Here is a 24,478-nt window from a genome sequence, read left to right on the forward strand (position 1 = left end):
TAACGAAATGTATATTTTATATTTTCGCTTTCTTAAAGTTTCTGTACTCTGTATTTCCTCTGACTATCTGCAAATTGTAACTCGCTGAATGTCCAGCTCTCTTGAATGTAAACCGCCTAGAAGTCGCAAGATTGTGGCAGTATAGAAGAATAAAGTTATTATTATTTTTGTTTTGAAATACAAGTATGTTCAATGGAAGAAGCTGATTTAAAAATAAAATGTGCGCATAGTTCTGCACACACAGAAGGGATGCCCTTACCGTCGGCCCCTTCAGCTTGCACAATGTGTGCAAGATAGTCTTTAATGTTCGAATGGGAAGTTCGTTCTTGTGCTGTTTCATCTTGTCCTTGGGAAACACCTTCATGAAATTGTGGATATCCAGCAGGATCCTGTCCAGATTAATGGAATTTATTGATTCAGGTAGTAGTCGTACCATCCTCCAAAGACACTATCAAGAAAATAGAGAGCCACAAGTTAGACAAAAATAGATTTCAATATCACTTCACAGAACCAAAAGGAGGAACTTAAATGCTTACATTTGCAGATATAGCGAACCTCAAAGGCAGACAAAAGTTTGCTGGCTCCTCTACAGTTAAGGAGGCCAATATGAGCAGAATATCAGGTTTGCAAGCAGATATAATTTTAAAAAAATGTCTGTAGACATTTTCTAATGACCTGTGACCATTAGGAACTCACCTTCATGACTAGTTCAGAGAATTTGGGGGAGCTGGCTGTTGCTAGCAGGCTGTCTTGGAGCAGCACAAGTAGGGCACTGAAACCAACACCACATATAATAATGGAAAACTTGCCCATCAAAACATTTTTTTTTTTTTTTTTTAATTAATCTTTTTTTAATTTTCAAATCAGTAAAAAGTGCAGAACATTATACATCCAGCAGCCATAACAGTAAGCACTTATATTCAATCAATAAAATTACATAAAGAATAATTCCCCCCCTACTTATGCATGTATATATAAACAAAGAATACAACAAAGAAATAACCCTCTCCACCCAACCTCCCACCCTACCCTGGATATATATAGAAATTCACTAAAAGTAAAAATAAGAGACAATTATGATGAAGTGATAAGACTTCAAGGGGCCCCACACCAATTTAAATGCATTACTATGCCCTAAAATATCAGCATTCATCTTTTCATACCTATAGCATAAGCATAAATTTGCCCACCAGAAAGGAAAATTAAGGCGATCATAATTTTTCCAATTGCGAGTGATCATCTGCATGGCTATCCATAAGAAGGAGCAGTCTGCCTTTATATCGGTCCAAAGGGGGTTTAAGATCTAATAACGTCCCATATATGACTATATCATAAGTCAACGGAATCGATGACTCCAATATGGTATTAATCTGTCCCCATATCGATTTCCAAAAATTAAGTATTAAAGGACAATAAAACAATAGATGTTCCAATGTCCCTCTTTCAAGATGACAGTGCCAGCATCTGTTAGACTTAGAACTATCTAACTTCTGCACTCGAACCGGGGTCCAAAAAGTCGTATGCAACAAGAAAAAACCGCTGTACATCTCATTCTCCAAGACCAGATTTGTGGCCATTGAGTAGCAGAAATTGGCAGCCTGATGTCGTAGGAAATCAGTCTGGAAGCATAAGCATGGCAAGCTATACTGATTTTTGAGATTTTGCCAATCAGGGAACCCTTTCTGAATGGCCTGCTTCAATTGCAACCATTTATATGTTTGAGATTTTGAAATACTGAATGATTGTTGCAGTCGTGAAAAATCAAGCATTTTCCCATTAGATATCACATCCTCTAACGCACGCATACCTGCCTGCATCCAATGCTTCCAGAGGATCTTAGACCCGCCAATCTGAATCTTGGACTGACATGTAGACTGTTGTATCGGCTCAGAAGTTAAATTATTTATGAATTGTAAGGTTTTCCATGTAGACAAAAGAATGCTAGTGTCTTTATAAATATGTGATAATTTAATACTCAAAACATGACGCAATCTCAATGGGGAAATAATTTTCCATTCTAGGTAAAGCCAATCCGGAAGATATTTCAAAACCTCAGGAAGGATCCAGTACATACCCTGCTGCATGATAAAAGCTTGATGATATCTATAAAAGTTTGGAAAATTTACCCCGCCCAACATAATTGGTTTTTGTAAAGATACTAAAGCTATTCTAGCATTTTTACCCAGCCAAATAAATTCTATGAGAATGCCATTTTAATTTCAGGGGCCCATCAAAACATTCTTAGTCTTGCACAGGGTCGAGATATTCCATAAAACAATCCAGAAATTAATTTTAGCTTGGGGGAAAGGGGTCCGCTTTGGGCCAAACAGGAAAACTTAATACTTCAGTGGTATGCCATTAAATTTCAGTCTACAAATCAAGCAAGCAGATTTTGCATATACATTCTTTTTTGCTTCTTTCATCAGTCTTAAAAAAAATAAATGCAGTCTGCAAGCCATTGTCTCCTCTCTTCCCTCCCCCCCCCCCCCCCCCACCAAATACGCAGGTCAGTTATTATAAGGTGGAGATGTTGACTCCAAAAGTTATGTTCTCCATCAATATCTAAGGTGAAGACTAAGCTTTTTCATTTCAAACAGCTATAGTGTGGAATTCATTACCATCCAAGTTAAGAACATGCATTACAGCATTTTTAGGAAAGCTTTAAAAACTTGTTTTGAAATTCTTGTTATTGGAACCATGAGTTCTGTATTAAAGAATACCATCAAAGAAGCAAAAGTTAACTGTTAATTATCAGTTATTATCTAGAAATATTTTGTTGTACTTCTTTGGTAATGTCCAAGTTTTCTTAATTGCTATTCACACAGAACCTGAATAAGGAAGATGCGGGATATAATCATCGTAAGATAAGTAAATATGATTACCAGAATGCACCACTAGACCGATATGCTTGTTTAAGATTCCACTGTGAAAAAATTACTTTATTATTCTACTAAGACAGTCTGTTCCTTCAACTCTTAGTTCTTGAAGAGCAAAATTAATGTTCAAAAAGACTTACAGCATATTCTTGAAAATAAAGAGTGAAACCTCAATCCTTTTCTGTCCCACATTACTGTACACATGTAAATTCATAATTTGTCTATGCATTATGTATGTCAACCTTGTTACTTGTTAAGAGCTCATTGAGGACGGGATATAAAACTAACCAAATAAATCTCCAGACAAGACATGTTCACATACCTCAAGATGTTTGTATGATCTGACTTTTCAAGAACCTTTACTACCAAGAGGTTAACTGATCGGATAATCTGCTGCCCTTCCTCTAGATCCTCCACCCGCGAGTCAAGCATTAGAGTGATCAGACCATGCATCAAATCTTTCAGTACGCCTGTAGATGCTTCTCGTGCCAGGTTCTCAATCTGAAACAACTGTCCATAAGATTTGTAATTAGAATTACATACACCTTAGATAGTATGCAATGTATACTAAGTCAGCTAGAATAGAATGGCCTCAGAGTTCAATATTATCACATTCAATGCTCCTAAAATGGAAAAGGTGGCAAAAATCAATGATATGTTTTCTTGATTGTACTTTTCTGTACAAGATTGTAATGCTTGTTAAAATTTTTAAAAAATTCATAAATAAAAAAAAGAGAGAGAAAAAAAAAAGAAAAGGTGACAAAAAAAAAAAGTTATATACACTGAGTAACAGTAAATTTCTTGGCTATAGGTTAAACAAATGCTGGTCTCAAATGGAGATTAAAAAGCAGGTTAAATATTCCTTTGGGATCATTCATGCAAAATAGATTTTGAAGTTAAGAGCTACACAAACTAGAAAATTTCTTGAGGTCCTTTGCAGCCCTATGTTTCTGTGGTCCTAGGAGTTAACGCCTATAAGCATTTAACCAAGACAATTCTGTTGGCTTTTAAGAATTAAAAACAATGGTTAGAAAGCTTGCTTCTCTGTTATCTATAATGAAATCTACTTGGGTTGTCTTGTTTTATGATACATATTACTTCTGAAATGGTATCCTTACCGAGATCATGTTGCCAATGATGCAGCTGTATAGACGGACTATCTCATCCTTTTCCAGCTTCTCATCAGCCATGTGTGTATAATATACAAGGCGTAACTGCATGAATGTAGCAATCAGGAACTGGTCAATGTGGCCAGACATGGCTTCTGCTTTGTCTTCTTGTCTGAGAACTTCATCAATCTATGGAAAGGAGGGGGGGAATTCAGCACAAGTTGAGACAAGAAGGAACCCCCCACCCCAAATATATCCAAGATCATTGGGTTCAGAAACTGTTATCCTCCCCTTCCACCTAATGTATTACAAGCAGCTGGCATCCAATGAGTCAGATGGCCCCTGTGCACTTTGTTTTGTCAGCAGGGATAGTCTGAGCAGAACGAAGTGTCCCCAGACACCGCAGTTCCACCAATGTGCAACTCATCATTCTCACTGGTGCTGTAAACACACTGGATCCCTCATCAATGCTCAGCGTCCCACAATATTAAACTAACCTGTGCAAGTGCCTGAATGCTGGCATTAATATCCCCGCTGGCAACCTGTGAGATCACAAAGTTAATGGTGGAAGCTGTATTACTGTGCAGGTCATCAAAATGTGGGGATACAGCACGGATCCTACAGTAAGAGAGGGAAACCCATCAACCAGATATCTGGTAATCCTGTTATACAAACAAGACAACTTACTGCAGAACCTTCCAACACTCCAAAGATCACTTCTCTACATCTCCCATCCATTTACAAAGTGCATATATACATTTCCCCATGGTAACACAACTCACTTAGGTTCTGGAATTAAGACTGGTTCAAAAATATCATCCAATTTGTGCTGCACAAGGGCAGGCATTTCACATCGCACTGTGCCATTGTCATTCTCAATTTCATCAAGGTCCAGCTGGAATTCTCGTGGAACCACATGTGATGTATCTGAATGCCCAAGAGTACGGGCTTGACTGAGGAAAGGAGGAAGACTATGTTAGTACAGGAAAAGAACTAGATTTTATCTTTCAACCATGGAAAGGAGAAAAAGCACAGTTACTTACCGTAACAATTGTTATCCAGGGACAGCAGGCAGCTATTCTCACAAGTGGGTGATGTCATCCGACAGAGCCTCGATGCGGACGCCTCACAAGCAGACTTGCTTGAAGAAACTCGAAATTTGAGTCGCCCGCACCGCGCATGCGCGAGTGTCTTCCCGCCCAGCGCAGGGCGCGTCTCCTCAGTTCAGATAGCCAGCAGAGAAGCCAACCCAGGGAGGTGGGTGGGATGTGAGAATAGCTGCCTGCTGTCCCTGGATAACAACTGTTACGATAAGTAACTGTGCTTTATCCCAGGACAAGCAGGCAGGTATTCTCACAAGTGGGTGACCTCCAAGCTAACCAAAGTGGGATGGTGGGAGAGTTGGCAACTTAAAGAGAATAAATTTTGTAATACTGTTTGGCCAAACTGTCCATCCCGTCTGGAGAAAGTATCCAGACAATGGTGAGAAGTGAAGGTATGAACCGAGGACCAAGTAGCAGCTCTACAAATTTCCTCAATAGGTGTAGATCTGAGGAAAGCTACAGAAGCTGCCATTGCTCTGACCTTATGGGCTGTGACTTTACTGTGAAGGAGTAATCCAGCCTGGGCATAGCAGAAAGAGATACAAGCCGCCATCCAATTGGAAATGGTACGCTTAGAAATAGGATGTCCCAACTTGTTCGGATCAAAGGAGACAAAAAGTTGAGGAGCAGTTCTGTGTGGTTTGGTGCGTTCCAAATAGAAAGCCAAAGCACGTTTACAGTCCAGAGTATGAAGAGCAACTTCTCCAGGATGAGAATGAGGCTTTTGAAAAAACACTGGAAGAACAATGGATTGGTTGAAATGAAATTCGGAGACCACTTTAAGAAGGAATTTCGAATGAGTGTGAAAAACCACTTTGTCATGATGGAACACTGTAAAAGGTGGATCCGCAACTAACGCTTGGAGCTCACTGACTCGTTGAGCAGAAGTAAGGTCAATGAGAAATACTACTTTCCAAGTGAGATACTTCAGATGAGCCTTGTCTATTGGTTCAAATGGAGGTTTCATCAGCTGAGTAAGAACAATATTGAGGTCCCAAACCACAGGAGGCGGTCTGAGAGGAGGATTGACATTGAAAAGTCCTTTCATTAATCTGGAAACCACTGGATGAGCAGAGGGGTTTCCTTTCAATGGGTTGATGGAAAGCAGCAATTGCACTAAGATGTACACGTATTAGAAACATAGAAAGATGACGGCAGAAAAGGGCTATAGCCCATCAAGTCTGCCCACTCTACTGACCCAGAATGAGAAAGGTGCAAAAAAATAGTCCAAAATTGAAGATAAGGAGGAATGTTGAGGCTCCTTATGATGAGAAAAACACCAAGTAGAAAATCTAGTCCATTTTTGGCGATAGCATTGTCTAGTAGTAGGCTTTCTTGAAGCTTCCAAAACATCCCTCACAGATTGAGAAAACTGAAGAGAGGTTACGTTGAGAGGTACCAGGCTGTCAGGTGTAGAGACTGCAGGTTGGGATGAAGCAGAGACCCCTGATGCTGTGTAAGCAGAGAGGGAAAAACTGGTAGAAAGTATGGCTCCCTGCTGCTGAGTTGAAGGTGCAAAAGATAGTCCAAAACTGAAGATAAGGAGGAATGTTGAGGCTCCTTATGATGAGAAAAACACCAAGTAGAAAATCTAGTCCATTTTTGGCGATAGCATTGTCTAGTAGTAGGCTTCCTTGAAGCTTCCAAAACATCCCTCACAGATTGAGAAAACTGAAGAGGGGTTACGTTGAGAGGTACCAGGCTGTCAGGTGTAGAGACTGCAGGTTGGGATGAAGCAGAGACCCCTGATGCTGCATAAGCAGAGAGGGAAAAACTGGTAGAAGGTATGGCTCCCTGCTGCTGAGTTGAAGTAGAAGGGAATACCAGGGTTGTCTGGGCCACCGAGGAGCAACCAGAATCATGGTGGCATGGTCGGTCTTCAGCTTGACCAGCGTCTTTTGAATTAGAGGAAATGGAGGAAACGCATATAGAAAGAGATTCGTCCAGTCCAGAAGAAAAGCATCTGCCTCGAGGCGATGAGGAGTGTACATCCTGGAGCAGAACTGAGGCAGTTTGTAGTTGTGGGGGGCTGCAAAGAGGTCTATATGAGGCGTCCCCCACTGAGAGAAAATGTGATGAAGGGGCGTGGAATGGAGAGTCCATTCGTGAGGCTGCAGAATCGACTCAAGTTGTCCGCTAAGGCATTGTCCGCCCCCTGAATGTAGACAGCTTTGAGGAAGGTGTTGTGGCGAATGGCCCAATCCCAAACTTTCAGAACCTCCTGACAGAGGGAGGAAGATCCCGTGCCTCCCTGTTTGTTGACATAATACATGGCGACCTGATTGTCCGTTCGAATGAGGACTACACGGTCGTGAAGATGCTGAAAAGCATTGAGAGCGTTGAAAATTGCCCTGAGTTCCAGCAGATTGATGTGGCACTGACGATCCATTGGGGTCCAATAGCCTTGAGTACGGAGACCATCTAGATGAGCCCCCCCAAGCGTAAGTTGAAGAGTCTCTCTTGAAAACTTTCTGATGAGGGTGTGTGTGAAAAAGTAAGCCTTTGGATAGATTGGAAGAGAGCATCCGCCAGCGAAGAGACTGTGTCAGAGCAGGAGTGACCTGGATGTGTCGAGTCAGAGGGTCGGAAACCTGCGTCCATTGAGATGCCAGGGTCCTCTGAGGTATTCTGAGGTGAAGTCTGGCAAAAGGAGTCACGTGTATTGTGGAAGCCATGTGACCCAGAAGAACCATCATGTGTCTTGCTGAATGACAAAGATGGAGAAGAGCTTCCAGACGTTGTTGAGGAAGGAATGCTCTGAGTTGGACTGTGTCCAGAATGGCTCCAATGAATTGAAGAGTCTGAGACGGTTGTAGATGGGATTTGGGAAAGTTGATTTCGAAATCTGTTCATTGTTTTACCTTCCCTTCCCGGAGGGATAGTAGCATATGTGTCCACCAACATCCTTGATGATCTGGCCCCCCTACAAACCAAAACCAGAACCAGCAGGAAATCAGACCAATGGTTTGATAACGAATTACTCCAACTCAAAAGACAGTGTAGAAGATTAGAAAGAAAATGGAGAAAAAAGAACCAAGATCAAACAAAAACCGAATGGAAAAAAATCAACAAACAATACAAAAATCAACTAAGGGATAAGAGGAAAAGCTACTATACTAACCTCATAGGCACGGAAACCCAAGACTCCAAAAAAATATTCCAAATCCTGAAAGAATTAACAGACACCAAACCATACACAACCACCACGAATACTCCTCCACCTTCACCCACCCTCCTAGCAGAACACTTCAAGAACAAAATTACCAACACCAGAACCACTCTCATCCTTAACCCATCCCATCAAAGCCCAATCACAATCCACCCTCCAGGAAAAGAGGCAACGGCAGCAGACAGAATTTGGACTCAATTCCCCAACATACAATGGTCAGAATTCAACAAATTCTACAAAAAATACAGCCATGCCTCCTGTGACCTCAACCATTGCCCCTCATATCTCCTTACCACCTCTAGTGTAAAATTCCGCACCACAATTCTTCAATGGATTCAATTCACGCTCACAGAAGGCACATTCCCTGCTGACCTCAGCGAAATCGTCATCACCCCAATCCAAAAAGATCCAAAAGCACCACAAAACCACCCATCTAACTTTAGACCTATAGCCTCAATTCCGCTATATGTCAAAATTATAGAAGGCCTAGTAGCCAAACTCCTCACCAATTACATAGATGACCACAACCTACTCCACCCCATGCAATCAGGCTTCAGAACAAACTTCAGTACAGAGACACTACTAGGCTCCCTTATGGATACCGTCAGACAACACCTTAGCACAGGGAAAAAAATGCTTCTCATACAACTGGACTTAACTGCGGCATTCGACTTAGTGGATCACAACATCCTTCTACAGATCTTAGACGCAATAGGCATCTCAGATAAAGTATACTCTTGGTTTGAAGGATTCCTAAAACTCAGAACCTACAGTGTAAAATCAAACAAAGAAAAGTCAGAATCCTGGTCAAACCCCTGCGGCGTACCACAAGGATCTCCACTATCCCCCACCCTCTTCAATCTCTACACTGCTTCTCTAGGAACGCATCTGGACAATATGGGCATAACCACCTATAGTTATGCAGATGACATCACCATCCTCATCCCATACGATCATTCTAAACCTAACATGACAGACAAACTTCACCAAACACTTGAAACAGTCTCAACCTGGATGAAAAATCACAAACTTAAACTCAACCAAGACAAAACCAAATTCATCCTTCTCGAAAATGACAAGATCCAAACCACAACCAACTTAGACATAAACGCAATCAAATATCCCATCCAAACCACCATAAAACTACTTGGCATGACCATAGACAGATGCTGCACTATGCAACCGCAAATAAATAAAACAATTCAGAAATCATTCGCAATCATGAGAAATCTGAGACAAGTCCGAAAATTCTTTGAAAGAACACAATTCCAACTTATAGTACAATCCCTAATACTAGGGATACTGGACTACTGCAACATCCTATTCCTTCCTTGCTCTGCAACTACGATTAGACAACTCCAAACAATCCAAAATACAGCTTTAAGACTCATCTACTCATTAAAAAAACATGACCACATCACTGAAGCCTTCATCAACTCACATTGGCTTCCAATCCAAGAAAGAATCCAATTCAAATTCTACTGCATATTATTCAAAACCCTACACGGAGACAGTCCATCATACTTGAACAATCGCCTCATCCAAGCACCCACTACAAGACAAAGAAAAACGCACGCCCCATTCATACCCCCCCCAATCAAGGAAGTAAAAAGAACAAAACTACACGACGGCCTCCTAGCCACCCAAGCCGCAAGACTGGACAACCAGATCTCCAACCTCTTGATGACCACCCCAGACTATAGGACGTTCAGAAAAGAAATAAAAACCAAACTTTTCAAGAAATTCCTGAAGCAGCAATAACATCACGACCGTTTAGTAACTCTAAAACTGACATTTGATCTACCCACTACTGCACTAATAATAACAAAAGAACTTCCACTATGACCACCTATTAACTCTTTGACAAACCACCTCACCCTCAACAACCTGCTAAATGTTTATAAGACCTACAACTTACCTCTCTAGCTAATCATTGTAACTCTGTCTTTTTTAAACTAACCTTTTGTAATCCGCCTTGAACCGCAAGGTAATGGCGGAATAGAAATCCCGAATGTAATGTAATGTAATGTAATACACCTGGGAAGGATGAGATTTTTTCAAAGAAGATTCAACCAGAAGGGATTGGTGAGACAACTGAGTATTGTCAAACCCCTTATGATGTACTGTCCTATACCTAGAGTCCAATTTGCCTGGAACAGCTGGAATGGAATAAGGAGTTTCTATACAGCGGACAAAGGTTTGATCCAAAAGCTTGTGGAGAGGAAGCTTGAGAGATTCAGCCGGAGGTTGAGGGAGATGCATGGTCTCGAGATATTCCTTGGAGAACTTTGAGCCAGTATCTAATTGAATATCCAAGTCAACCGCCATCTGACGAAGGAAAGATGAAAAGGACAGTTGATCTGCTAAAGCCTGGCCTCGAGAAGGACTCGAGAACGTCGAGGCAGCTTAGTCCAGCGAAGAAGGAGACCTGGATGAAAAAATGGAAACCACCGGGTCCTCGAGGTCCGGAAGCAGAAGGCTCGATGTAGGCGGTGGAGAAAACTGAAGAAAAGGATGCTTGCGGTGAGGCGAGGCATGCCTGGATGAATGCTTCAAAGAATGCCTTGATCTGTGATGTGTCTCAAAGCAGGCCTTGAGGATCGAGGAAAACGTGCCCCAGCCGAAGCCCCCAGAGAATGGATAGGGCTGGAGGCAGTGGAACGAGGCAGTGGAGGCTGAGAAGAGGAACCTCGATGCACTCGCAAAGACTCTGCTCCTTGCTTCGAGTGTGAGGGTTCCAACGGAGGCACTGGCAAAGAATCTTCTCCTTGCTGTCCGTACCCAGATGCCAGACCAGACACTCGCAGAGACTCTGCTCCCTGCAAAGAGTGTACATGAGACTGAGACATAGGAGGTGGCTCGACCTCGCAGGAGACCGTGGTATGCTCAGGCTGGATTTATGAGAGAAGCTTCAGCCCCATGGTAGTAAAGAGCTGAATGAACTGCTTCTCCAATAAGGTCTGGAACGAAGCCGGCAAGGATGGATCCGCGTCTCCAATGGGACCACCTGCACGGGCCTCGTGTTCCCTCGAGGCAGTGTGAGAGTGCTTGGACTTAGAAGCCTTAGGCACTTTAAGCACCACCGTGGGAATGGGCTGCTGCCCTATCTGACCTGAAGAGATAGAGGAAGGCATCGCAGCAGGCGTCGAAGACAGAGCCAGTACAAACATAGTAGTAGATAGTAACATAGTAGATGACGGCAGATAAAGACCCGAATGGTCCATCCAGTCTGCCCAACCTGATTCAATTTAAATTTTTTTTTTTTCTTCTTAGCTATTTCTGGGCGAGAATCCAAAGCTTTACCCGGTACTGTGCTTGGGTTCCAACTGCCGAAATCTGTTAAGACTTACTCCAGCCCATCTACACCCTCCCAGCCATTGAAGCCCTCCCCTGCCCATCCTCCACCAAACGGCCATACACAGACCGTGCAAGTCTGCCCAGTACTGGCCTTAGTTCAATATTTAATATTATTTTCTGATTCTAAATCTTCTGTGTTCATCCCACGTTAAGCATTTGATAATAACAAAAAAGAAAATCAACAAAGGCAGGAGCCACTTGTGGCCCTTTTACACTAGCGACCTTTTTATTTTTTTTTAACCTATTGCAGCATCACGTTTTATGGAATTTAGACCGTCTATATCTAGCAAAGTTTGCAAATGATTTAAAAACGATCTTTCATCCGTGTGAAAAATCAGAGAAACCGACCGCGCTTCATCAGACTCCTAAAGTGTCTCATAAGAAAGCCAAACTTTCCAAGTCTTTGTCGAGCAGTCCCCCCCCCCCTTTTTGCAGGAGGGGGGGTCCGCGAGGCAGGTTTGATGAGGCTTGGAGTAGAAGCTGTGGAAGTCGGAAGAGCTTCAGATGAGGTCGAGGGCGAAGCACCCTTCAACGTCAAGAGCTCCATTGAAGACTCCATGCTGAAGAGCTGCTCCCACAGGATACAACAATGCTTAAAAGCACGAGACTTAAGTGTTGAGCAAGGCCGGCACGATTTTGAGAGATGTCGAGGCCCAAGACACCGAAGGCAGCGTCGATGAGGGTCCGTGAGGGAAATCACGCGCTGGCACTTGGAACATTTTTAAAAACCGGTTGCAGGCCGGGACATAGGCCGAAAAAGAGCCGCGCAAGATCGAAGCCGCAGGGCTGCGGCCACGAGGCCTGCCCGGTCGAATGAACGGAAGAAATTTTTTTTTTTTTAAAAGAAAAAAACAGCGATACGTGACAAAAAGAACACAAAACCGCGGTTGAAAGAAGGCACAAGTGAAATTACTTCAAGCAGAGAGTCAAAGACAGACTTCTTGGCTCCGTGGAAAAGTAAGAACTGAGGAGACGCGCCCTGTGCTGGGCAGGAAGGCACTCGAGTATGCGCGGTGCGGGCGACTCGAAACTTCGAGTTTCTTCAAGCAAGTCTGCTTGTGAGGCGTCTGCATCGAGGCTCCGTCGGATGACGTCACCCACTTGTGAGAATACCTGCCTGCTTGTCCTGGGATAATTAGTTCTTACCCGATAGATTTTCTCCTGGAATCCTGCTTGACAGTCCAGACAAGCAGGTTGTGCCACCTGCCAGATGTTGAGACAGAGAATTCTAGAACCTTCACAGTAATTGTCATCACTGATAAGTATTATGCAACCTAACCATCTGCCAAGCATTATATGTTCAAACTATATCTGCTCACAGAATAAAGAATTTCACAATTTAGAGACAAAAAGCAAAATAAAACAGTTGTCCCACCTCTAACCCTGGACTTATAATATAACCCTGGTAAGCCAGACCAATCCCATGGTGAGAGATAGCTATCAGCAGCGTCATAAAAAATCTAGGGGAGATTCAAGTAGCCAGTTTACAGAGAGCCTCTGGCAAAAAATTGACCTCTATTCTGCCCAGATGAGGAATGCATCCCAGTACAGTACACTCCCAGCCCCTCATGGATCTTAAGAAAGCCAAGTCAACAGTTCCCCTAATCTACTTACCCAAAGCGGATTTCAAGGCTGCTTCACCTATACGATGACCACGAAACAGAACAGTGTGCCTGAATTCTGGAATGGATTTGTTTACCTTCAAGGACAGCAGATCAAAAAGATAAGGAGAAATTAGGCTCTTATCTGCTAATTTTCATTCTTTTAGTCCCTCCAGATCAGCACAGAAACTGATGAGATATAGCTCACCTCGACCAGCAGATGGAGACAGACACAAACTTTTGGCTGGAGTATAAGTGGGCTGTGCAGTCCCAAGTACAATCAGTCTGATTAACAACCAAGCAGAACTAAGAAACTAATAATTGTGAACTATAACAACAACTTCTTCACTCCCAGAAGAGAACTCAAATGTATGTATACCAATGCTAGAAGTCTAGGAAACAAAATGGGGGAACTAGAGACAATAGCAAAAAATGATAAGTTGGAAATCATTGGCATAACAGAAACATGGTGGAATGAAGAAAACAAATGGGACACAGTACTTCAGGGATACAAACTATATAGAAGAGATCGAGTAGGGCAGAAAGGTGGAGGTATTGCCCTATATGTTCAGGAAGGAGTAGAATCTGTTGAAGTGGCTATGACGGAAACGAAAGAGAAGCTAGAGTCCCTCTGGGTCAAGATTCCTGGCCAAAACAGTGCAGACACGAAAATTGGCCTTTTCTATCGTCCCCCGGGACAGGCGGATGAAACTGACTCTGAAATGATAGAGGAAATCAAACGAGAATGCAAGACGGGCAATGTAATAATATTGGGAGACTTCAATTTCCCGAGGATAGACTGGAAACTAGGAACCTCCAACTGCGGCAATGAGGTCAAGTTCCTGGAGGCGCTAGGGGATTGCTTCCTGGAACAAATGGTAAAAGAGCCGACAAGAGGCAACGCCACCCTGGACTTGGTGCTAAATGGCCTCACTGGACCGACAAAAGAAGTAGAAGTTACGGCACCGCTGGGGACGAGCGATCACAATGTGATCATCTTTAAGCTTGACATCGGAAATAGAAAAAGTGCCAAAACCTTAACCAAAACCTTAACCAAAACCTTTAACTTTAAAAAGGGCAAATACGATTGCATGAGAGCCATGGTGAAACAACGACTCAAAAAAAAGGTGGATAAACTTGAAACAGTAGAGCAGGCATGGTCCCTACTGAAAACTACTATCACAGAAGCACAAAACCTATACATTCCGAGGATCTCCAAAGAAAGGAGAACAAAGGGTAAGGGAGAACCAGCATGGCTTACCAGACAGGTGAGGGAAACCATACAAGAAAAGAAGGACTCTTTCAAAAAATGGAAACACATGAAAACAACCGAAGCATGGAACAAACATAAAGACGATCAGAAGAAATGTCACAGGGCGGTGAGGGATGCCAAAAAGGACTATGAAGAAAAAATAGCGCAAGAGGCCAAAAACTTCAAGCCCTTCTTTAGATACGTGAAAGGGAAAAAACCCGCAAAAGAGGCGGTGGGACCCCTGGACGATCAGGGAAGAAAAGGGTACATTAAGGAAGATAAACAAATTGCGGACAAACTAAATTCCTTCTTTGCGTCCGTCTTTACGGAGGAGGATACCGCAAAAATACCAGAAACAGTGAAAGTGTTTAGTGGAGTAATAGAAGACAGTCTCACCACAGTTGAAGTAGATTTGGACCAGATATACTACCAGATCGACAAACTTAAAAGTGACAAATCCCCTGGACCGGATGGAATTCACCCGAGAGTCTTAAAGGAATTGAAGGTTGAAATCGGAGAGTTATTGCAAAAACTCGCCAATCTGACAATCAGAACTGGACAGATACCGGATGACTGGAAGATAGCGAACGTCACGCCAATTTTCAAAAAGGGATCAAGAGGAGAACCGGGCAACTACAGACCTGTGAGCCTTACGTCTGTCCCTGGAAAGATGGTTGAAGCACTGATCAAGGATAGCATAGTCCGGCACTTAGATATACACGAATTGCTGAAACCCAGTCAACATGGGTTCAGGAAAGGGAAATCATGTTTAACGAATTTGCTTCAATTTTTTGAGACCGTGAACAAGCAAATTGATAGTGGAATGCCGGTGGACATAATATATTTGGACTTCCAGAAGGCATTCGACAAAGTTCCGCATGAAAGACTTCTCAGGAAACTACAATGCCATGGAATAGAGGGAGATATACACAGGTGGATAGGCAAATGGCTGGAAAACAGGAAGCAGAGAGTGGGCATAAATGGGAAGTTCTCAGACTGGGAGAAAGTGACTAGTGGTGTGCCCCAGGGCTCGGTACTTGGGCCGATCCTATTTAACATTTATATCAATGACCTTGAAGACGGAATATCCAGTGAGATCATTAAGTTTGCAGACGACACAAAGCTATGCCGGACAATCAGAACGCAGAAAGATAGCGAAGAACTCCAGAGCGACTTGTATCAGTTAGAGAAATGGGCAGAGCAATGGCAGATGAAGTTCAACGTGGAGAAATGCAAAGTAATGCATTTAGGCAGTAAGAATAAGGAACACGAGTATAGAATGTCAGGAGCAACTCTTGGTAAGAGCGAACAAGAAAGGGACCTGGGTGTACTGATAGATAGGACCCTGAAGCCGTCGGCACAATGCGCGGCAGCGGCAAAGAAAGCAAACAGAATGTTAGGAATGATAAAGAAAGGAATCATGAGCAGATCGGAGAAAGTCATAATGCCGCTTTATAGAGCAATGGTCAGACCACACTTGGAATACTGTGTCCAACATTGGTCTCCCAAACTAAAGAGGGATATAAAACTGCTGGAGAGGGTGCAGAGACGAGCAACGAAGCTAATAAGAGGTATGGAGAACTTGGAATATGAGGAACGACTCAAGAAACTAGGACTGTTCTCCCTTGAGAAGAGGAGGCTGCGAGGGGACATGATAGAGACGTTCAAAATATTGAAAGACATCGATAAAATAGAGCAGAAAAACAAATTATTTACACTGTCCAACGTGACACGGACAAGAGGACATGGTTTAAAGCTAAGGGGGGACAAGTCCAGGACAAATGTCAGGAGGTTCTGCTTTACGCAGCGAGTGGTGAACGCCTGGAATGCTCTTCCACAGGAGGTTATTAAGGAATCCACTGTGCTAGGATTCAAAGGCAAATTAGATGCACATCTCCTTATGAGAGGCATAGAGGGATATGGGTGGTAAAACTACATCAGGTGTATACCTGACTGGGCCTCCGCGTGTGCGGATCGCCGGACTCGATGGACCATGGGTCTGATCCGGAGATGGCAGTTCTTATGTTCTTATAGAAGGAGAATAGCAACGAACAGAGAGACATACAGTTGGATATTGATTAGAATAAGAATCTTCAAAAACGTCCCTACAGCTCACCAGCTACGCCAGATGAACCAAACGCCACTGTTCTTTTACATTACATTACATTAGTGATTTTTATTCCGCTTGTACCTTGCGGTTCAAAGCGGATTACATAAGAAGAGAACTGGACATTTCCAGGATGGTACATGACAATAGAGAATACAGTTTGAGGATAGAGACTTAATAACAGAATGATAGTAAAGACTTAATAACATCGGAAGATGTTTTGGACGGCAGTGTTTTGGTTTCTTGGGGGATGGGGTGAGGGAGGTTAGGTAGATTGTATATGCTTTTTGAACAGCAGTGTTTTGATTTCTTTACGGAATGTCTTGAGGTCTGATGTTGTGGTTAACAATCTGGTGATGGAAGGTTCTTTTAATCTCCACTGACAACCCAGACAAAAAGACACCACAGAAAAGAAAAAAAAAAACCACTCTCTTTGTGCAAAACTCCAAAAAAAAAAAAAAAAAAAGACAGGACTGGGTCTGTGCCGGTCTGGAAGGACTAAAAGAAAGAAAATTAGTAGGCAAGAACCTAATTTCTCCTTCTTTACTGTCCCTCCATACTGGCACAGAAACTGATAGGACTAATGAGGTAGCCGTCATGGGTGTGACCCCTGAAGGGCCACAACTAGAACACGCTCACCAAACACCACGTCCTTATGCACCTGAATGTCCATATAGTGGTGTTGCACAAAAGAATGGAGAAAAGACCAAACCGCAGCTTTACAGATATCCATCAAAGGTACAAGAGAAGACTCAGCCCAAGAAGCTGCCAGACCCCAAGTGGAATGAGCTTTAAGAAATTCCAGAATTGGCTTCTTTTGAAGAAGGTATGCCAAAGCGATAGCCTCTTTGATCCATGGCGCAATGGTAGTCTTAGAAGAACTGGCTAAGAGGACAAAAAGACAATCCGATTTCCAGAACTTCTGGGTCCGCTGAACATAAGGGCAAAGGACCCTATAGACATCCAACATGCACAACCGTCTTTGCTCCAAAGAGCCCTCCCGACTACCCAAGCCTGGGAGGACCATGGACTGGTTGACATGAAAAGGCGAAACCACCTTAGGCAGAAAATAGGGAACTGACTGCAGCACAACCCGCACCCTAGAAAACCCCAGTAAGGGAGGCCTACACGAAAAGGCATGCAGGTCAGAAAACATATCTCGCAGAAATAATGACCACTAAGAAGACTGCCTTAAGAATAAGGTCCTTTAACATGCAGGAGCCAAGAGGCTCAAAAGGAGCACGTACAGCACAGAAAGAATCAGATTGAGAACCCAGGCTGGAACTGAAGGCCGCAGTCGAGGATGGAGCAATTCTGCCTCCCTCAAAAAATGATTCACATCTGGAGAAGAGGCCAAACATACAACAAACCGCAAAACGTAGATAAATCTGTAAGCTGAACCCAGAGGGAGGACCAGGCAAGCTCCCTGTCCAAAAACTCCAAGATGTGAGGCAAAGAAGCACAAAGGGGAAACCACGCCACACATGGAACACCACTCCTCAAAGAGACACCAAACTTGCACATAAGCCCGAGAGGTGGAAAGTCTCCGGGAACCCAAGAGGATAGAGATCACCTTAACTAAATAATCTTTTTAAATTTAGGCATTTCTTTTTAAGAGCCAAGCAGAATGGGACTCTGCTTCAGAAGGTCAGGTGAGAGGGGCAGTGGAAGAAGATCTGCCACAAGACGACGAACCAGATCTACATACCACAGCCACCAGAATCATGCAGCCGATGTGATAAGCAATGCAAAGAAGGATTCTGCCCACCATCGGCCTCAGGAGAAAAACATACAGGATGCCATCCGTCAGCCAAGGCTGCACCAAAGCATCCAGCCTCTCGGCTTCGTAATCCCTGCGCTGACTGACGAACCTTTGCACTTTAGTGTTGACACTCGTGGCCATCAGGTCCATGACCAGCTGGCCACAAGCCTGCACAATCAACTCGAAGTTTTTGGGACCTAGACTCTTGGTTCTCCCCTGATGATTGGCGTAAGCCACCGCCATGGCACTGTCTGAGAGAACCTGAACCGATTTGTTGTTAAACAACATCTGGAATGCTAGCAACACCAAACGGATGGCTCTGGTCTCCAGAACATTGATCGACCAGGACACCTCCTCCAGAGACCAGCTGCCCTGAGCCGAGCGACTGAGACATTGAGCTCCCCAACCAAGGAGACTGGGGTTCGTGAGAAGCAATGTCCACCGAGGCTGATCCAGACTCACTCCCTGCACCAGACTGGAAGACTGTAGCCACCAGCGGAGGCTGCAACGAACTAACCACCGAAGAGGAATGGGAGAGTCAAGATCATCCATTTGAGGCGACCGCCACTGAAGTGGGTGCATTTGAGCCTGAGCCCACCTGACCATGTCCAGGGAGGCTATCATCGATCCCAAGACCTGTAGAAAATCCTGCACTCGAGGACACTAACAATGTATCAGGAAGCGAATCTGCGACTGCATCTTGCACACTCAGGTCTCTGGAAGGAAGACTCTCTCTAGGCAGGTGTTGAAGAGAACTCCGAGGTACTCCAGACACTGAGAAAGAACCAACTGGCTTTTGGACAAGTTGACCACCCATCCCAGTGACTGCATGAACTCCACAACCCAAGTCATAACCCGGGAGCTCAACCAGTTGTCCACATAGGGATGAATCAGAATGCCCTCCTTGCATAAGGCCGCCACCACAACCTCTATAATTCTGGTGAAAGTCCACGAAACCGTGGCCAGACAAAAAGGAAGCGCACAAAAATTGTATCCCTTAGTATATGCATCCTACCAATTTGGTTTTTCATTTTACCTTTTGCCATTCTCTATAAATTTTTTATTCCTATCCAGGCTCATCCCCTTCCTCTCGTTTTTCCCTTCAATGTAAACTTTCCTTACAACACTGTAGTTCTTCCCTTTTTTACCTCATTTGCCTGTCAGTCTTTGTCTATTGAGTGTTATGTAAGTATTTTTGTACCTATGGAATATTTTATTTGTATTAATATTTGTTTTTTTTAATGAATGTCCTATACCCCTATTTAGTTTGTACAGCGCTTAGAAGGTTTTTATAAGCATTTTTATCAAATTTTAAATAAACTGTAAACTAAGATTCTAGTGTTCTTCAACATCTGCTGACAGGGGGCTCAAGCCACTTATCTGTTCTGGCAGGATGAGATTGAATGAAAATCATTAAGATTTAAAAAAAAAAAATATCAATAAATAAATGTCCAGGAGAAATTTTTACAAGGATAAAGACAAAATAAATCGTGGCCCTATAAGACTTGACACATTTGACCTTAAGCCTTTTTTGTAACAGATATAATAAGACATGAAATGTATTCAATTATTTCATTGAGATATACAGCAAGAAAATTTGTGGGGTGGAAAATTCTGAAGCATTTCATGACATGAGGTAGAAAGGAAGGATACAAGCATAATAATGCAGTGGCTGAATGGAAAAAGACTTCATAAGTAAAAAGAAAACTATCCAAGATCAAGAAAACAAGAACAAAAAGAATCCATGGCAGTTAGGAAGGGTATGCACATTAAAGCGGATGGAAAGCAATCTGCCACCACACATGTGGACTTTGTTGGTATGGAAGTCTTACAGAACTGTTACTGGAGGGTACGCCTCACAACTTGTTACTAACAAAGACAGTTCACTGCAGAAAACCACCGACTGCTCCTAGTAATTCTGTTCTGCATAAAGTGCTAATCCAGACAAGTCGAAAGCTAGCTTCGTCAGGAATGCCAGATCTAAGCAGTGCCTGGTACAGATCCTTTAGTACCTGTCATACTCTGCCATACTCACAATCTATTTTGCCAGACTCCAACAATGGGTCCAGGATAAAAGATGTCAAGGCTTAATATGGAATCTTAAGTCTAATAAAAGATAAGCCATACCTATTGTTTTATTGCACAGGGTGCTCTAAAACATTTATAAGACGATCGGGGTCTTTTATAACAACTAAGGGAAGGCTTTACAATGGATGTGCTATGCATTCTCTAATGGATGATACCTTGTGCTTCATTTTGCTTCCGACCACAACAAGCTGAGTTGTGGGAGATGAAGTCAAACACATGAGTCCTAGCAGCCATGAGGAAGAGTATGATGGGGATAAGGAAAAAAAAGGGCAGTACTTACATTCTATAAGTGCGATACATAATTCTATCCATGGAGAAGCAGTGAAAGAAGGCACAAAACTATTTAGATTCAAATCAGAAAAGAAACAAGACAGCCAAATACTAAACTCCTTGAGCAGCAGCAGCGCTTGCATAAAGATTTCCCAAGATGCAAATACAACACTGGCAAAGGAAAGCACGCACAATACACATCAGGCCGGGAAACGTACTTGAGTCTGGAAGACATGTCTTCAGCAGGTCCTTTGTGGAGCATGCTAGTATTTGCATTGACATTTTGGAGCCTTTGAGGTTTTTCTTCCATCTGTTTGGCCGGTGCTGTGGCTGGTCTCTTGGCCGCACGTTTTATTCTCTCTTCCAGCATACTCATTTCCTTCTCAGAGAGCTGTGAGCAGAGCAACAAAGAGAAGCAAACAAAGATCATGCAAAAAATCAGACTGAAGTTTGTTTCCAAACACTCTTGACTTCTATAAATGTATTTAAAATCCTCAAAAGGAAAGACCTAGCAGTATGTGTGCATATCAGACTTGGAAATCTGTTGCTTCCTACTGGTGGTACTGATTTATATCTGATTTCACTGTCAACATAAGGGGAACACATAGAGTAAAGGGATTTGATATACTGCCTTTCTGCAGTATATGCAGTATAATCAAAGTGGTTTATATTTATTTAAACATCTAACTATGGATACCATCACAGTTCTATGTTACTATTGCTGTAAACAAATACGGTTGTCATCTCCCCTTGCTCTCTTGTTTGGATGCATGGAAATTGCCATTCAAGCCCTTGATTTTAGAAAAGTGCTTTTCTGGTTTAGAGAGTGTTTGTGGTGTGGGCTTTTCTTTTATTAATCACCATCTGAGTGAGACACCCCTAAGGACAAAAGGGCCCCCCACGGGACCCAATCTCTGTCTGGACAAGAACAGAGTCAGAAAAAGAATATTTCCTACCCCTTCTAACAGCTGCAACCTAAAAGCCCAACAGGACTGCACAGCCTTACCAACTCCATCTACTGGAGACTGATTCTAAGAGGGATTGCTCAGCCCACTTGTACTGCTGATAAAATTCAGTGTGTTCTGTCTCCACCTGCTGGTAGAGGAGCATAAACTCATCCGTGCCTAATAACTTTGTGTGCTTTCAGGGCAAGTTTTACAAACAAATCAAAGGAATTGCGATGGGAGTCACGATAGCACTTGACATCTCTATTATCTATGTTGTCTGCTTTAAGAAACTTTCCATCAGTTACATCTCTTCATGAAAAAAATCCACATATGGAAGTGATACATAGATATCTTGGTTCTTCCGAAAGGCAATCTGGAAAGACTCCATCAGTTTCCACACTTGGTTCCACTCTTTGGATGAGAACCTCAAATTCACCATGCAATATCATCATGAAGTATTCCTTTTCTCGACATTAAAATTCAGAAAAATACATATGGCTTTCATACTTCACTCTACAGAAAACCAATAGACGTGAACAATGTTTTACATTTTGAAAGTTTTCACACAAGATCCTTAAAAGAGAATCTTCTTCATTCACAGTTTCTTCAGCTAAGATGCTTATGTATGACTTCAGAAGAATTTGAGAACCAATATTTACATATGAAGGAGAGATTTAAAGAGCGAGGATATCCAGATTCTTGTATCAACAAAGGGTTGGAGAAAGCAAGGGCTTCAGATAGGGATCTATTACTACTCTCATACAGCAAAAGTTTGCCTCCTGCATTGTATGCACTCTAAGATTTTCAAGCTTAATATGCAACATTTTGCTGAAGAACTGGCATGTTCTTGAAGAAAAGCAGCTAACTATTGCTTATTCCCATGGCTGCAATATCAAGAAAATGGTAGCCACCACTACTTTCCCAGATCAGACATCCATTAATACGGAACAAGTAGGCCATTCTCCTCGTGGATCTGGGACAATAAAGACAAATCCCTGTTCACCGAAATCCTTTGTGCTTTTTTTGCTGTACTAGAACCTCTAAGACCTGCATACCCATGCTGAAGGACTTTAAAAGGGGAAGGGATGTGACGTGTTTAAATTGTAAGCTCCTTTGAGCAGGGACTGTTTTCTTCATGACTGTACAGAGCTGTGTACGCCTGGTAGCGCTATAGAAGTGATTTATAGTAGCAAATATGCTCCATTCTCTGGTTACAATCAAAGCAGTTTACATATTATATATAGTTACTTTCTATATTTAATGGGATCTCAAACTAGTTTTTTGCACCTGGGGCAATGCAGAGAGTTAAATTCTGCCCAGAGTCACAAGGAACTGCAGCAGAAGATGTGCAAGGATATAAAGGCACTACCCTTACTACAGCTGCACCATTTGCTGGAACCAGAGTAATACTGAAAAGCTGACGGCAGCATTAGCCCCTTTAAAGTGAGAGAACCTGGCTTTGTTCTCTTGCTTTATCTACAGGCAATGAGATATATAACACACTTCTCTAGACTGGTCCGGCAGGGACAGAAAGGAAGAGTAGCCTTTCCCACCTCTAGAAGAGCTGTGTGTTCTGCATGATCTATTGTCTGCCCCAGGAAGGATGCTCAATTTCTGCTCCCCTTAATTTTTCCTCAAGAATAACCAAGTCTATCACATATTCCATACAAACGGAGTATCGCTTTGCCTACTTGCAGGCTTTCACATTGTGCAGCCACAATTCATAGCAAGTCATCCTATTCTAGTGCCTCTGTTCCCAAAGAGCCCCATATATTGCTCTTCTCTCCTCCTGCTTCGAACTGGGTCCCTTCTCTTTATGTCAGATTTTTTTTTAAAAAATTGGAAACTTTAATAAGGCATCAAAAATACCTATTCCTACAAAGGGAATAATGGGAGGAGAGGGGTAGTCTTACCTGTGGATGCTACCTGAACTACTTCAACCAGGGAGTTGGAGCTAAACTGGGAAGCCTCCGCAACCCCACACAGTAGAGGAACAAAGCTACAGCTGGGTTCTGGCTTGAATCTCATTTGATCAGAGAAGTAACCCTTAGCCAGTACCATGGGGCCTTGAAGGAGGACTGTGCCCCAGAAGCCCATAAAGACAAGTCTTGTTGCACCAGTCCAACCAACCACCACCATCTGCTGAAGACAGAGAACACCTGCAAGTACTTTAATTGCACCACTCCTTATACCCATGGTATCACCACTGGGAAGTTTTAGTGTTTTGTCTTTTTCTGTTATCTGTTGGTGGGAGTGGGGTGGCACGACCCACTCGCTTGGACTGATCTAGCACAATGAAACATTAGGTGTATAAACTGCTGTGAATTTTATTAGTTAAGCCAAAACAATGATATCAAGCATACAATGCATGACAAATCATAGATACAGTGGTACCTTGGAATCCGAACACCCCAGAACTCGAACAACTTGGAATCCAAACTTTATTTTTTAAATTAAATTTTACTCCAGAATCCGAACGCTGCTTTGGAATCCGAACGTACGGGAACTGCAAGCAGTGCTCAGCCCAAAGCTTCCCCTCTGATGCAGCTTCCAGTTTCCGCCTGGGCGGTTCACATCAGAGGGAATCTTTGGGCCGAGTACCGCTTGCAGTTGCCAATCTTTATTGCCTATGCCGGTGGGGGGCCCGATCTTGCTGTCTCTGCCAGGGGGACCCGATCTTGGTGTCCCTGCCAGGTTTGTGGGACCAAGGAATGGATTAATCCAGTTTCTATTATTTTCAATGGGAAAAACTGTCTTGGAACTCAAATGTTTTGGAACTCGAACAGGGTTCTGGAACGGATTAAGTTCGGATTCCAAGGTACCACTGTATTTAGAAA

General features: G+C 42.9%; 1 protein-coding gene and 1 non-coding gene across 6 annotated transcripts in view; both read right to left on the reverse strand.

Annotated features, from left to right (window-relative positions):
* The window catches only part of CKAP5 (cytoskeleton associated protein 5), a 120,032-nt gene that overhangs the window by 15,822 nt on the left and 79,732 nt on the right, over nt 1-24,478 (reverse strand). For all 5 annotated transcript variants that reach the window (XM_033928376.1, XM_033928375.1, XM_033928371.1 and 2 more), the window contains 7 exons: nt 20,913-21,085; nt 4,768-4,938; nt 4,483-4,603; nt 3,995-4,174; nt 3,199-3,386; nt 697-772; nt 260-448 (listed from right to left, as the gene is read on the reverse strand). In XM_033928376.1, the coding sequence (XP_033784267.1) occupies nt 260-448; nt 697-772; nt 3,199-3,386; nt 3,995-4,174; nt 4,483-4,603; nt 4,768-4,938; nt 20,913-21,085 (1,098 nt within the window). The remainder of the gene's footprint in view (nt 1-259; nt 449-696; nt 773-3,198; nt 3,387-3,994; nt 4,175-4,482; nt 4,604-4,767; nt 4,939-20,912; nt 21,086-24,478) is intronic.
* Nucleotides 4,311-4,422, reverse strand: LOC117352425. The gene has a single exon (XR_004537685.1). It is a non-coding gene; the product is annotated as a small nucleolar RNA SNORD67 (small nucleolar RNA).

This window comes from Geotrypetes seraphini, chromosome 19 (assembly GCF_902459505.1).
Source record: "Geotrypetes seraphini chromosome 19, aGeoSer1.1, whole genome shotgun sequence".
NCBI classification, from domain to species: domain Eukaryota; kingdom Metazoa; phylum Chordata; class Amphibia; order Gymnophiona; family Dermophiidae; genus Geotrypetes; species Geotrypetes seraphini.